We start from the raw sequence: 16,754 nt of genomic DNA on the forward strand, positions 1-16,754 counted from the left end.
CTTTATTTTCTCAATAAAAATGATACAAATAGCATAGTTGTTATTTGTATACATAAGGTCCATAAGGGTATTATTATTTATTGCTTCATTCAATATGAACAGAACTAATTAAAATAATTATTTCCTAAACCAATTAAATAAAATAATTACTATGACTTGTGATTATGTGATAAACACAAATTATATAAATTGTTGGTTAATTACGAATGCTTTTATGCTTAAATTTGTGTGCGTTTAACTATTTAGGTATCTATTATTGGGAACTAATTCATCAAAATTGAACAGGCAAGGAATAATATGTACCCAGAAAATTGTATAACATATTATTATAGCATGTAAAGTAAAAAAAAATTATTTTATTTATAACTTATAGTTGGTTAACCTGATAGTATAATGACTTGACTACAACAAGCGGTTTTTATACAGTTTGAAATAACCGTAGGTAGGAACACAAAATTTAATATAACCTACCTACTAACATAAAAAAAATGTAAATATAAAATGGTAATAACATTAATAACAACAAAATATAATTACGGTAAGTGTAATTAATATAACGATGTGAAAAAAAATACTCGTTTCTATTATAATAGTAATACTAAGTTAAACAAACGATATAAGTAATACATAATACCTATACGTAGCTAGAATAACTGATTGTTATTATAAAGGAGTGTTTTAACTAATAAGTTATAACACGTATTATATCATATAATATATTATTTATATATCATTAGATCATGGATTCTTATGAAAAAAAAAGTAAAAAAAAATTAATATACAGCCTATGTAATTTTTTTTTTATTAAATAACGCACTAAAAAAAAAAAAAAAAACTACTCAATAAAAAAGGTTTTATTTGGCATTAATTTTGTAAATGTTAAAATATAAAAATGTAAATGTTAAAGTTCAATTTTCTTTATTCATTGAGCAAATATGTTATTAACTTCATAATAATAATATTGTTATCAACAATTTATAAATTTATGTTGTACAAATAAAAAAACGAAGATTTTTTGACTGACTAATACAACAATACATTTACATAAATATATATAAATTAAATAGGTAGCACATTTAAATAACGCCAACAAGGGGGCACCTCTACCGCCAGCCTTGAATCTGCGTCTGGACTAGGCAGATCTTTTGTCCAAGAATAGTATAATATTTTATTTATAAATAAAATTTTATGATTAATAAAATGTAATAAAAGATATTTTATAAAATACTAAATTTATTATAACTTAGTAACCTACTCATGTATGCATATTGGATAAAATGTCATTTATTGATTTATGTTTTGTCTATGTGTTATGTTTTACATCTAATAATAATGTACCTACATTATAGCTATTGTATAGGTATAGTATAAACTATAAATTATAAAAAATAGGTACAACTTAATATTTACTTATTCGTCAGTAAAAATTTAAAAAAAGATACAACAATACAATAATTACTCATTGTCACTTCATATTTATTCATTATTCTTGTTTTTTAATATTATGTACTTATATTGTATATTTGTATAGGTATATAAATATATAGTAATAGCACATATATTATATTGTGTTTTGTACAAAATATTAAATATTTTGTGAAGACACTACAGCCAAATTTTGCATTTTCATACTTATAGTACTTGTAATATGTATCGGAGTGTATAAGAAAATAGGATGTATCTGATTGACCGATATTTCACTGTATGAGAAAAAAATGTTATTAAAACGGGAAAAACTATATTGTCTACTAAATTATACGTCATATACGTTATACTTATTTGAAATGGACGAACTATAAACCGTCCGTGATTCGTCAGAAAAACTTTTTTTTTATAACATAAAATGATGTTATCTTTAGTAAATATATCTAAATAATTTATAATAAAACAAATAATAATATAAATAGGTAGGAACTAGAAAATGGTAAAAAATTTCGAGTTTCAATGAATTTAATGTTTTTGGAATTACAGCAAAATAATATTTCGTTAAAACTTGAACTTGAAATTTTTATATCCAACTTAAATTATTATTTATTACTATGGACTATGATTAATGAATTTTTCAAAATCATTGCACAAATAAATTTAAGTTGTTTATATAATTTTGGCATTTACAATTTTTTAATTTGATGATAAAAATTTTAGGGCAACAACGAGACATCTCTAAATCTTGGTCAAAATCACTTTTTTGATTAATATTATAAAAAAAAAAAAACGTCGATTGGTGCAACAACCAGATATACCCGATTCTCAGATACTGCAGAGATATTAAACAAATGGAGATGTCTGGTTTATTATTTGATACAACAACCAGACATATCCGCATCATGTTAGCCAAAAAAGTGACTTACCAAAATCTGGAGGTGTCTCGTGGTTACCTACAAGTTATTATTATTTTATTATTTAATATTATTATTTTATCAAACTTGATTAAAAAGCTCAAATATTTAGTAGGTACAAAATATCATTAACGTTGTACTTAAAGAAATTCAAAAATATTATAAATATATGTTTTTTTTTATAAGTCTGCAAAACTTTTGAAGTTAAAATTTCGAAAAAATTCATCAAAGTTACGGAAATTTGTAAAATAATGTTGTAGTTAAAATAAATATATGTTCGATTTTTATAGCTTAAGCTTGAACATTTAATACAACTAATACAAGATTCCTTAAAATCATTATTTTTACCTAATCTTTTTTTATATCTATTTTAAGTTAAATTATATACGAAAATAGATACGAATAACGATTTTAGTTATTTTATTGTAATTCATAAATATTATTCGTGTGTACTTTAGTACTTGAAACTTTTATATATTTTAATATTTTATTATACACAATACATTTTTTTAAAAATGCATGATATAAATATTTTCTACCATAACAATTTATAACAAAATAAATGCAATATGTTTTCGGAATTTTTGATTAATTAAAAAAAAAAAATTATTTATTTAACCAACCGGTCAGCCTTTATAAAATACATAATACGATATATTAAGTAAATAGGACATAGGTTAATTGATGTATCCATTTTCCTGCAAAAATGAGATAATGTATTCCTTCAATAGTTCGATGTCATTAAAATAAAAAAAATAAGAAAGTGTTATCTACTTATTAATTTAAATTGGTACATATCGTTTTCTCGCCGAGAATATTGTTCAATAAACTTTTATGTAGAGGTAAACATAACTCTTAAATAAATTAAAATTAAAAATTATTGTGATGAAATATAGTAAAATATTTACAGTATATTAGTTTTTAATAAATTGTTTTATAAAAATTTAATATGCGAATTATCATTTTTAAATATTATTATTTATTAATATTAGAAGTGCAAGTACGTTACGAAAAAGTAAATTACGTAGGTATACAAATAAAATACTTGTGTTAGGTATAATTTTATACATACCTAAATACTTAAATAATTTTAATAGGTAATTAAAAAATTATGATTTTAATAGTTGGAGGAAAATAGACATGATTCGGATCCAAAAAATGATGTGAAGAAAAATGGAATATAACTTTTATAATTTTTTTTTGGAAGAAAATATACCATCCCCGCTTAGAATCGTTTTTCATAATATCGAATATTGATAATAATAATATTTTTCATAATTTATCATTGGATTTAAATTTAAGGGGTACTTACCCAACTTACTCTGCAATGACTAGATACTCATTACACACAAGTCCCCTATATAGTTGTAATTTTTTTTTTATATATTTCAAAAATATTTGATCATCTGTATTCTGTTGCGTAAAATCCGGTAGAAACACTAGACGTTTAGGTACTTAAGTAGACAATGTACCTACATAGTTCATAATATGGTAAGTACTCTATGAGGAGGTACCTGGTATCTATTTTAAATACCGCATATTACAGTAGTTATAATAAATGTCTGGCTATTCGTCCTATTCAATAAGTATTCTTTACGATTGTGCAGATCATATTAAAATAATATAGTATGGATATCGTAGGTATTACCTATTACAATATTATGTTGTAAATTAGGGAGGCATTCAGTGCGGCGTATTTAAGGTTTTTCCGCCTATAGGCACTTCCCAATTCGCCGCCTTCCCCCCCATCCTTTCTAAAAATTACTTATAAAACATATTTAAATACACAATTTGTTATATTATAATTTTATAACCTAACCTAATAAAAGAAACATTTCTAATGAACATTAAATTAGTTACACGTAATATCTTTTTTTGCAATTTACAAATTAATTATATTTAAAACTTTAAATTTTTTTTTTCAACCTAACCAGCTAACCTACTGGTTCGTACTGTGTTTCGTATGTGTATAATATAGTAGGTTCATGTAGATAGCTACTTAATTTTGAGTGAACGAAAAATTAGTTAAATTTGATTTCATCAAATGAAAAATACTTTTTGAAATTTTGTAAAAAAAAAATCGTTAAAATTTGCCGCCCTCCAATGTCGCCGCTCTAGGCCCGGGCCTATAGGGCCTGTGCCTAAATACGCCACTGGAGGCATTATAATAATATTATGCATATGCAGCGACGCCGCCCATGAAGTTGGGATACATCGGAGTTATCGGGGACCTGTTCGTGTTCATACAGTTCGTCGTTGTAGTAAGTGATTTGTAGTTTGTAAACGCGTACCTACTACCTGTTGAATGTCGACTGTTGTAGTTGAAGCGCGCCCGTCCTGCGGTTATAATAATGTGTTCTTATGTCGAGTCATAGAGTAGTATGTGTCGAGTAGGTATATTATAAATTATAATATATTTTTTTTTCGAATAAGCGACTGTTAACAATTTCCGAGATTGATAACAGCATACAGTAACAACTGTCCGTGTGTTCTTGTGTGTGTGTGTGTGTGTGTGTGTGTGTCTGTGTGTGTCTGTGTGCCATTGTACTGTTATTCTTATTCTTATTATTATCATCATCATCGCCGCCGTCGTCGTCGACCGTCGTAAGTGGCTCGCACGAAAACGATACGAACGCGTTACGCCGTTCGACGACAATAACTACTTCATCTCAAATCCGTATTTAAAAAATCGTCATTCCTCCGTACTGCTGGTGTCTGGATACACGCGCGAGACCTCTGTCGCTTTCCAACGACGGAACCGATAACATCACCAGGATTTGGTTTAGTTTTTAAAACACTATGATGCAGGTGGACAAGTATGAATTTTGATGCCGAAACTTCGGTGAGTTTGAGACGAATTTCTTTTCAAAAGTAAAATACTATTTAGCGTCATAACACTTCGTTTGTACACTCTGTAAAACTGTAGAAACCTCGGTCGAGGGAACTTAAAATGGGCCACTTGAAAGTGGGACGTCCTAATTTTAATTTATTCAATCGGGTCAGTGATGATTTGGCAGGAACCAATTTTCGTGGAAAAAAGCAGCGTGAATTGAACATATAAACATAAGATGCAAGGTTATATCATTATTTGTCTAGGCCTCCAGGGCTTATGATAATTGTTGAATAAATATCGTGTGCCTATAATTATATTATTAATCGTTGGAAAAAAAAATTAAGTTTTTTCCTTAAATTATTGAAGTGAATTACAGATTATGATGAATAATATTCTCACTCTGACTATTCTAAGAAAATAAAATCATAGAATCCTTTATTTTTATTAATCATTAAATCTACCAGTATTATTACAGGTCCAATTTATTTTATTTTTGAAAAATCTTGTTGATTGTTAAAATTCAGCAAATAAGTCTTTCCCGTCTAACTTTCTTTCAATAAAATTGTCAGCTCCGAATTACTATCTTGCAATTCTTTTAATGTTCCTTGTCACCGTAATTAATTGATCGTCTGACCCATTTCATATTTTATTCTCTTTATTAAATTACATTCATAACTCGACAATTATTCATCTTATGCACATTACCAATCACATATCTTCTTTATCTCTTTAATAAATAAATCCATAGTTTCTTTTACATATTAATTTTATACTGTACATAACAATATAGTAATGAGTTCATCCTGTATTGTAAAATTAAATTAAATTAAAAATATTAATACCTACATATATATTATGATTTATAGCAGCCAACATGGAAATTATGGGGTGAAGAAAGAGAAGAAGGCGCTGTTTATACAATTTATTTAAAGAAAGTGCGGTATCAAAATCCTACAAAAACTTTACTGTTGGTAAGTCATTTTTTTCAACCAGTAATTTATTTTTTATTTATTCCTGTTGATTTATAATATGTAAAGAAATTAATCATCTTAAATTAATTATAGGAATCTGATGATGAACGATCTCATTTGGAATGGGAAACAATCAGAGTTAAGTTCATTAAAGCTGGAACAATAGAAAAATTGGTTAATAGCTTAGCATCTGATGACGGTGAATTAGAATCTACATTTGTGAATATATTTCTCGCCACCTATAGAACTTTTGCATCACCTCATCATGTCTTGTCATTATTAATTGAAAGGTATAAATATTATTTTATTTACACATAATGGTATATATATATATATATATATATATATTTCTTTGAACTATGTATTTTTTTTTATATATAAACCATTAAATCATGAAAATAATTTGTATTTTTGTATCATAAACTGATCTAATATTAATTTTAAATGTTATCTAATTATAGAATTAGTATGGAATGCCTGGAGAAAATACATTGAATATTTATTTTAAGCCCTATTCTCTAGTTTTGAAATACCTAATTGTAAACTTATAATCTTTTGTAATATAATTAGCAACTACACTAATACAGCAATAATTGCTTTATAAACAAGTAAATTGCTTTGTTTATTAAATATTGAATCCAAACTTCTAACTCAACACAAAGTTATTATGCATTTTTCATGATTTATTTTTTAGAGTTAAATTTATTTCACATTTATTTATTGTTTTAAGAGAACGCCACACCCACATGTGTTGTCTCCTTCTTACCTACATACAACATAGGACATTTTCGTTCAGAAAAATCGACTTTATGTTGTTAGCTTTAATTTAAGGTTACATTTATTTGTTATCAAACTAAAAGTTAAAAATATTATCTAGGCCACCATATAGAGTTTTATTAATATTATAATTTTTAAGTTGTAGTAAAATATTTGGTTATAATTCACTTCAAAATAATAATATCAATAAAAGCCTATATGATAACCTAGATAATCTTACCCTTAAGAAGATGCCATGCCCCCATGTGTTGCTCCATCTTACAAGTATGTAACATAGAAAATTTACGCTTAGCATATGAAGTTTAGTTCCATTAGTTTAAAAATTAGAGTAAATCAACCAATTATGAAACTTAATGGTAAGAAAATTATCTGTGTTTGTATGTTAATTTTTTATGATTATTCAATTTTTAAGTGAGTAATGAGATTTTTAATTTATGGTATATTATATACACATGATTTACTAAAAAAATTGAACAATAGCAAAAAAACCAACATAAGAACTCATGTTCTTACCATCAAGTTTTATAATAGGTCAAGTGGTCAATTCACTCTAATTTTAAAACTATCGGAGCTACACTATCTGCTGAGCGTAAATTTGCTATGTTACGTACTTGTAAGAAGAAGACAACACATGCGGGTATGTCATTCTCTTAAAGCAAATAAAAAACAGATTCTGCTAAATGATAATTTGTTATGTTGTATATAACAAGAGAAGGCATATATGGGTGTGACGTCCTCTTAAATGTTTGATAATTATTATACTTAAATTATGTTTAATGGAAAACTTTTCTTGTTAACTAGAAAAAAAACTAAATTCAGTGGTATTAAAATCAACATTTTATCTTAATTTTATATTTGTAAATCTTTTTTCTACATGCAGTCTAGTATTTATTATAAAAGTGTATTATAATTTATCATATTTATCTATGATAATATCAATTAAACATTAAATTTGAGCAAAAGATCATATTTTACAAAGTTCAGATTTATATCATAATATTATTCAAAATATAATTTTTACGATAGCCCAACTTCTATAATTGTACACTGTAAAATTAAAATTAAGTAGGTAAACTAGTATACCCAATAACTAAATAATACAAGATAATAGAAAAGTAAAAATAGAACTCAGTATGAAGCCTCATAGTTAATAATTAATTAAATCAAGTTATTTAAATGTAGTGTATTTACAAAATTGATTATTTATATTCAGTATAAATGCTCACGTACTGATCTTTTTAACAAAGTAATTTTTAAATTTGATTTGATTTTCTGATGAGCACAGTTTTTTCTTTACTTTATAACAGTGTTAATGAGCAAATTTTATTTTATTTTATTTATTTATACTATAGTTGATAAAATCAAAACTCTCATTATCTTAAATTATTAATTTTTAACAAACATAATTTAAATAAACCTAATTTAAAAAAAATAGTGAATTATTACTAGAAAATGAAAGATTTTAATTTATCATCTTCATGATTTGTTTTTTAGTCTTTCATATTATCTACTGTCTACACTTTTTTTATTACCATCCATCTTCTTTGATTCAGTGTAATTAATTTGTTCAGTGCATCCGATCATAAACAAAATAATTGTGTTTTTCCTTTTTATTAATTATCTCTTCTAATATGATATATCACTAGGTACATCACTATTTTTGTGTCTCAATATGTCTCCTTGTATGTTTTCATATATTTTTTATACTTTTGAATAACATTGGGTTCTTTTATTTTATTGAGTATATTGCCTTTCGTTTTTCATTCTGTCTAGTTCACTCAAATCATTATTTTCTCACAATACATCTCGAAACTTTCAAGAAGATTTACAATGATTAAAATCTTACTAGAAAAAGACCAATTTTTTTTATGTAAAAATGTCAATTAAAAATTATACGTATGATTTTATGAATGTATTACATGAATAGGACTGAACATTAAGCAGCTTATTTATTTCCTTTGTTATAGCATACGTTGAATCTTAGATTAGAAATAGTATTTATAATACTGTTGTTTATTTACTATTTAATAAAACTGGTAAAAGATTTGTGAGGTAAAAATGATATACATATTCATATATTATTCAACTATAATACAATATAAGTAAAATGCAATTTAGTTTTATAATACTGCATTATGTATAAATGGTTTATGAGCATCTATTAATACGGTCTATATCTTTAAATTTAATAATGTATATAGTTATATCTGTTGTACATGTCATATGCAATGTGCGGTTATGTTCGTCAGTATAAAATAATAGATAATAAAAAATGCAATGGGATATAACTACTCCTATTCTAATAAACAATAAAAATAGGTTGCAGTTCTAAATGGGAATGTAAGATGAAGATTTTAATATGTAGTAACTAAGATAATGTTCAGATTTCAACAATGTGTCAAAATTAGGAAATATACCTCATGTATACCACACTGGCATGTGGGTTTATGCTTTTTCTCATGTGATAATTTTAGTTGAAGTAAATTAAAAAATATTAAAAAGTAGCTGTAATATGAGATTCTTAAAACATAACATTGGACTAAAAGAAACTTGAAGGCATTTTTTTGAATATTTGATTACTTTATGAAATTCTAATACAAATTGTAAATAAAAACATTTATAGTTTTTTTTACTCATGCATGTTTTTATTTTATTATTCTTAGGTATGAATATTTAGTAAACAACAAAGAAGCCTTATCAGAATCAATGATCGATCCACATAAAAAGTAATTTTCTATTTTAACCTTAATGCTCGTATAAAATTCTTATATTATTTCAATTTGAAATAATAAATTATTAGTTATATTTATTTATTATATGTTATGTTTATATACTTATATGATAATTATAATAATATTTAAATACATTTTTTAAGAATTGAAATATAATCATACTATTGTATTTGTCATAAACTCATAATAATATTAACTATTGTAAATACTAAATCATATATTATTTTAGGACTGTTGTATCTGCATTACACGTGTGGTTGGATTCATATCCTGAAGATTTTCGTGATCCACCTTTACATACTTGTTTACGATGTTTACATTCCTTTACTTTTACATATTTGCCAAAAACTGAACTTCACATAAAAGCAACTTATAGACTTGAAAGATTCCTTAAAGAATGTAAACAATCAGGTGTGTACTTACTATATTTTCTTTTAAATATGAAGCTAATTATAAACATTTTTTAGACACTACAACATTTATTAGTGATGATTATGACTTAGTTATTGCTAATTCTCCTCATTCTCCTTACAATTTTCCTAACATAGCAGAAAGGCATTTTGCTGAGCAGTTAACTCGAATGGACCGTGTATGTAATTTTATTTTATTGCCATAATTTATATCAATGTTCCTAATAAATATTAAATTTGTATAGGATGTTTTAAGAAGTATGGTGGCTCATCAGTGTTTAGGTGCAGTTTGGTCTAAAAATAAAAGAGCAGGGTCTGCACCCACAGTCCTTGCTACAATTGACCAATTCAACGCTGTATCACTTAGAGTTATTAGTACTGTGATATTAGCAATCAATACGGATAGACCACATGTTATTGAAACTTGGATTGACATTGCTCAAGTATTTTATTAAGAATATATAGTTAGATTATAAATAAACTTAATTATTTTTATAGGAATTAAGAGTGCTTAAGAATTTTTCCTCATTAAAAGCTATTATATCTGGTTTGCAATCCAATTCTGTGTTTAGATTAAAGAAAACTTGGCACTCAGTTCCTCGAGATAAGGTAGTATTAATGGAGTGAACTGTATTAAATAAAATACATAAAATATTTCTAATCAAGTATGTGAAAAAAATTCTTAGGTGGAATTGTTTCAAGAACTTGCAAGAATATTTAGTGAAGAAAATAATCAATGGGCACAACGAAAGCTATTAATAAGAGAAGGTACAGCAAAATTTGCTGACACATTTGGACACAATGATAGACATTTACAAAAAATTATTCAAAAGCAGCAAAGTACTATGAGTGTGAGTTACATTGTGTAAATTATGTATCAAATGATATTCAATTATCTTTTTTACCTATTTTAATTAAGTAAATGAAATATTTTTAGAAGTTAAACATTGGAACTATACCATACTTAGGGACGTTTCTAACTGATTTGACTATGATTGATGCTGCAACACCTGATCTCTTGCCTGATGGTCTAATTAATTTTGATAAAAAAAGAAAAGAATTTGAAGTATTAGCTCAAGTACGTTTATAATTATGTATTATTTGATTTTGGTTATTTTTAATTATCTATAATTGTCTTAATCTTTATTTTGATTGTTTGGGTATTAGATTAAGCTCCTTCAAGGGGCAGCAAATTCATATAACATTCCTGAGGATTCAGTATTTGATCAATGGTTTCATTCCATTTTAGTTTTGGATGATAGAGAAGCGTTTAGAATTTCTTGTCAAATAGAACCATCAGATAATATACCATCTTCATGTGCAAATTCAATAATAGGGACTGGAAAAAAACAAAAGTACATTAAGTATAATGCTTACAACCTTTATATTATTAAAACAAAATATGTATGATTGATTTCTATTCAAAGATAATTTTTACAGTTATGAACATAAAAAGAATGATTCAATTTCTAGTAATTGTAGCAGCAAAAGTTTGTATGGATTATCTGATGATGGTTTGCATTCACCAAATAACTCCTTAGATAAACAGGTAAATAATATAATTCACTAATAATTAGTGCTAGTTGAGCCTTTATTTAATATTCTGATTATTGGAATAACAGAATACTGCTTACTTAAAAAGTTAAATACTGAAATGAATTTTCTATTAAATAAGTAAAATAAAACATAGAACTAGCTTGAAACAGTGTAATTAAATATATATAAATACTAGTCTCCAATATCCTTACTGTCTATTCCAGAGGTTCCCAAACTTTTCCTACTCGTGGCGCTCTTTTAGAACTGAAGTTTGCTTATGGCGTCCTTAATAAAATTTACGACCTTTTTTTAAATAAAATAGATAAAATAAAAAATATGTTTAATTTTCAATAGATAATATGGAAATATTTATTTTATATAATTATACACTGAAATATTTAATCAATACTAAAGCAGAAACAAATTTCACCAGACACGAACAGTCGTTTATCTTTATCAAATACTACAATTGGTTAGTATATAACTGATTTTAGGAATGCAGCATTTAATCAAGTTAATGGTAATAAAAATGATAGTGTTCGTTATCGTAAAATATCGATGTTTATTTTTTGAACATAGTCGCAGCGTGGCGCTGCCATGGCTCTCTTAACCACACAGTTTGGGAACCTCTGGTCTATTCTATATTAAAATATCCCATTATCAGATTAGTAATATGACTTTTCAGTAGAAAATTTAGTTAATTAAAAAAAAAATACATATTTACTATTTTTAATTTGCAACTATGAATTAATGTTGATTTTATTTATTTAATTTTAATATAATTAGCTATCAACTTTATTATTTCAAACTGGATTATTATATTTGTTACTTTAAAAATGTAATAGAAATACTTAATAAATGTAATCTACTATTTTTTTTAACTTTTATTCTTATCAATATTCATTTTTTTTTTTAAATAAATAAATAACAATATTGATATATTACATTTAAATTTAGAAAACAAATTAATACATAATTAGTTCTTTCTGTTACACTCTGTTTAATTTATATTATTACATGAAAAATTAATATAATCAACACTTAAGACAGCATAAACTTTATGTTCATTACTATAAATAATATTTATTATACAAAATATGCTTTTTTTGAGTTGCAGGATTCATTACTCGACTTATCTTCTTCATCAAGTAGCTATTCATTGCAATCTTTTGACATGTCACTAAATGGAAGCAATAACACTAACATTATAGTTAAAAATAGTGTCAATAATTCAACATTTAATACTTCATCTGATTTTTATATCATTCGGATAACAGTTGATGCTGATAATGTGGAGACTGACGGTATGTAAAATTATTAAATTAATTTATAATTCAACTTGAATGTAAATATTGAGTATAATCATATTATATTATTTTTGCTTAATTTAAAATAGTTATACTTGTGTATGTATATATACACATTATTTACACATATTATAGTCATAATCAGTCATAGAAAATGTTTTCCTTCTTAAAACATTATTTCATTAATTTACACATATCTGACATTTTAAACTAATTATATTTTATCTCAAAAGCTGGAAATGGATTAAATGTCTTAATAAAAAAAATATATTATTCATTTTAATTTTTCCCAATATTTGCTGATTTACAAAATATAAAAATAAATGTTTTTTTAAAATTAAAATTAATTATTATCTATATTTTAGGAGTTGTATTGTATAAAAGCATTATGTTAAGTAACAATGAACGAACACCACAAGTTATTAGAAATGCTATGTTGAAATTTTGTATTGACGATGATCCAGAAAACTATATTTTATCTCAAGTTTTACCTGATAAAGGTTTGTGTAATTATTATAATATTGCATGTGATTATTCTTAACTAAATTTAATTTTTGTTATTTATATTTTAGAAATGATTTTACCAATGACAGCTAACGTGTATTATGCAGTTAATACAGAATATGATTTAAACTTTACATTACGTAAAAAAACATGGAAAAATAACACAATTCCTAAGAAATGAATAATTCTTTACAACAGGCTTGTTGTATTATAATCAAGTTAAATATTTTATGTAATTGACTGTTTTGTGTATAAAAAAAATAAGACAATCTAAAAATAAATAAAAATTCTGTATATAATGATTTTTGTTTAAGTATATAAAAATAGTAGCACCAGATAGGTACAGTGAATTGAGAATTCAGTGTAATTTAACTCCTCGTAAATACTAATTAATATAACATTTTCTTTAATAAATGGGGTATTCTATTTTTTATGTACACTAATATGTAATATTTATTTTGGAGTTTTAAATAATTTATCTAATTAGTCAAACAATTTTATATGTCAAATAACCGTTATTACATATTAGTGTGAAGATAGCAAGATACAATCTATAAATTTATTACCTGCGAACTAGTTGTTTTGTTCATAATAATTAATAAATCTGTATAAATAAGAAAATGCTTTTGCAACCTTTGAGGACTAATGATAGAGATATTAATTATACATTATTATTACAAGTTTTGTAGTTCTAGGAATAAGTATTTTTGAATTTGATGTATCAACTGTCTCATTTGCTTTTAGGTTGTTTATTAAGACTGCATATAGAAGTTTATAAATTTTCTTACAATATTTTAATTACTTAATATTATGTTATTTGCAGAATTGTCTATTAGAGCCTAGCACCTTAAGCTATTTAACTGCTACCAACTTTCTAGTCTTGTATTATTTATCTAGTTAATTTAGTTAGCTACTTATAACTTTAATTACCTAAATTAATTTGTTATATTCTGTAATGTTATAAATGATGCCGATAATACTAATAATGTTATAATTAATGTCAAAAGTTGAATGATTGCCAAAACCATTAAAACTCGTCATAGTGAATTAAGTTAGTTGATTTGCACTCGGTTCATATAAATTTATATTTTTAACCTAAAACTATTAGAAGGATAATTACTAAATAAATAAAATATACATAAATACAATAATGTAAATGTAATATACATATTTATATTCACATAATTTAAATGGACAGATGATGAAGTATTTTCTAAGAAGGTTCTAGTTGAAGGAAGTTGAACTACTGTTAACATTTTGTTTTAATGAGATTAAGTTAAAATTACTAATGGCAAGCCATCATCAGTACCACTACATATGAAATAAATTTAAAAAAAAAATTCAAATAATTAAATTATGTATAAAGTACTATAATATCTATGTTAAATTACATTTTGAATGTTATGTAAATTGTTTCAAATGTGTGGGACAAAAATCAAGTGTTTTATTAGCGAAATCATAGAATAATATTTTGTTTATCTACTTTATCCCCACAATCCTCTTTTCCACTGAGTTAGGTTTCCTTATTTTATGGTTTATGTACTTGTTGATTGGTGCTGCTCAATGGGTTAATTCTTTGATTTCTCTTTTGTTGCAGTTTGGATTGGCCTGAAATCACCTAGTAGTTTCTCTTTGCTATCTAAAAAATAATATAATGAATTTGTGTTGTTACTAGGTAGTTGCTGAGTCTCTCTGTAAGTAGTGTTGATATTTATCAATAATCTCAAAACATAATAATATAATATCTTCGCTTAACTATGACTGAAGAGTTAAACTAATTATCAAATTTAACAATATTGAGCAACAAAGCACAAACAATTGATTTTAATAAAGTAATAAGTAAATTTACACTAATGAAAAAGTGCAGAAAATTATTTTAAGGTTCATGACTTTTACTGTACTTGGTATTTTTATTTTTATGGATTTTGATAAAAAATACTAACTTTATAAATGCATTATTTTTGTAATAGATTAGAATTTAGAACCACCTCTATATAGTATATCAAATATCTATTGTGAAATTGAAAGCAGTCATTGAAAACTAAAATAAAAATAAAATAATAAATATGTATAATCGTATCTCAAAATTATTTAAATACTCCAGGTAAATTTGTTAATTGAATATACATTTTAATGACGAAATTAATTGTTCAATTATGTAACAGATTGTAAATAAAAAAAAAAAAAAAATAAGTAAGTTTTAAATTTTACTTAAAATTTAGTTATAACTCGTGTCATATAGTAAGTTATAATGAATGTTGGTATCAAAATATGATATAATACCATACTATTAAGGATAATCTCGAGTGCGGCGAACGACTTTGTAATACATAACTGGTTGAAATTTCTATTTTCTACGCAGTGCCCTCTCGTAAAGTTGTAAGTGAAAGAGACCCACTGTACCCAAATCCTGGATAATGGAATGCCATTATAATGCATACATTATATGCCACTATAATCTGATGGTAAAGAATTTATGTACTAATAACAACTAATGTACTATGAACATATATTTATTTATTTATTCAATACCTATAATTCAGTATAAAACTTAAATTTTATGATGTGCAAAAATCGGTCACAGAATACCTAATATCTAGTATCATAGCCTATAGGCAAGATATCTTGGCATATAGGTACCCAATGTTAATTAAATAGTTAATGCGTCGTATATTGTATAATACTACAATTGTAGAAAACCACAGAGAAATAATGCATGAACTTAGTTCATGTGGCGTAATTTGGGGGGTGAAAATATAGTAATTCCACCATCACATTTGAAATCTGGTAGAGCAAATTTATATTATCGCACCACCAGAAAATCATAAAAACTTGTATAGGTACATTTAATTTCTACTTTGAAAAATGTGCATTTGTTTTACAAATTACAAGCATTACGTATGAAATTTAATTTTCGCGCAAGTGTCGTTTTGTATCTAGGTATATCTTAAGACTTAAATCCTATTTCAACGGTACAATTTGGTAAACATTTTTTCAACGATAATATAAATTATCTATTAGTAATTGATGAAATTGTTAAATATGCTAAAAAAAAAAAAAAAATTGTTTGTATTTTTTTTTTTTATACCTAACGTTATATAATAATAAAGTTTATGCCTACTACTAAAATAATTCGATACTTATTTATTAATTTAACATAAACAAAAATTAAAATTATGTTTATTAAGTGTGCGTTTTTAAAAAAAGTTAGTATTTGTGGTTTAAAAATAAAAATATTTTTCTTCACCACCAGATATTGAGGCCAATAATTTAAGCCACAGCATGAATATAATTAATAATTTATTGTTAATTGTTATACCTACTTATAATGTTTAATAAACTATC

The 16,754-nt window shown here is 25.0% G+C and overlaps 2 protein-coding genes across 6 annotated transcripts in view; one reads left to right on the forward strand and one right to left on the reverse strand.

The window, feature by feature from the left end:
- LOC114129745 (adenylate kinase isoenzyme 1) overlaps positions 1 to 16,754 on the reverse strand; it is a 227,591-nt gene that overhangs the window by 85,671 nt on the left and 125,166 nt on the right. The window lies entirely within an intron of this gene.
- Positions 4,799 to 13,709, forward strand: LOC114129709 (ral guanine nucleotide dissociation stimulator-like 1). Of its 3 annotated transcripts, none has more exons than XM_050207923.1 (15): positions 4,799 to 5,181; positions 6,039 to 6,143; positions 6,237 to 6,433; positions 9,584 to 9,646; positions 9,882 to 10,063; positions 10,120 to 10,241; positions 10,308 to 10,505; positions 10,561 to 10,671; positions 10,749 to 10,913; positions 11,000 to 11,140; positions 11,230 to 11,426; positions 11,503 to 11,611; positions 12,716 to 12,902; positions 13,271 to 13,405; positions 13,478 to 13,709. In XM_050207923.1, the coding sequence occupies exons 1-15, from the start codon at positions 5,158 to 5,160 to the stop codon at positions 13,588 to 13,590; spliced, it is 2,049 nt and encodes a 682-aa protein (XP_050063880.1). In that variant the 5' UTR covers positions 4,799 to 5,157; the 3' UTR covers positions 13,591 to 13,709. The 3 variants fall into 3 exon arrangements, with proteins under 3 accessions (XP_050063880.1, XP_050063882.1, XP_050063881.1); XM_050207925.1 differs by having other exon boundaries at positions 11,230 to 11,417; XM_050207924.1 differs by having other exon boundaries at positions 11,003 to 11,140.

The sequence above is a fragment of the Aphis gossypii genome, chromosome X (assembly GCF_020184175.1).
Source record: "Aphis gossypii isolate Hap1 chromosome X, ASM2018417v2, whole genome shotgun sequence".
NCBI classification, from domain to species: domain Eukaryota; kingdom Metazoa; phylum Arthropoda; class Insecta; order Hemiptera; family Aphididae; genus Aphis; species Aphis gossypii.

What these genes read in the sequence shown, in the direction of transcription:
- LOC114129709 (XM_050207923.1), top strand. Translation starts at nt 5,158, where the DNA reads ATGAATTTTGATGCCGAAACTTCG. An exon ending in ATGATCGATCCACATAAAAA is followed by an intron (nt 9,647 to 9,881) that starts GTAATTTTCTAT and finishes ATATTATTTTAG; the next exon opens with GACTGTTGTATCTGCATTAC. An exon ending in TGATAATGTGGAGACTGACG is followed by an intron (nt 12,903 to 13,270) that starts GTATGTAAAATT and finishes TCTATATTTTAG; the next exon opens with GAGTTGTATTGTATAAAAGC.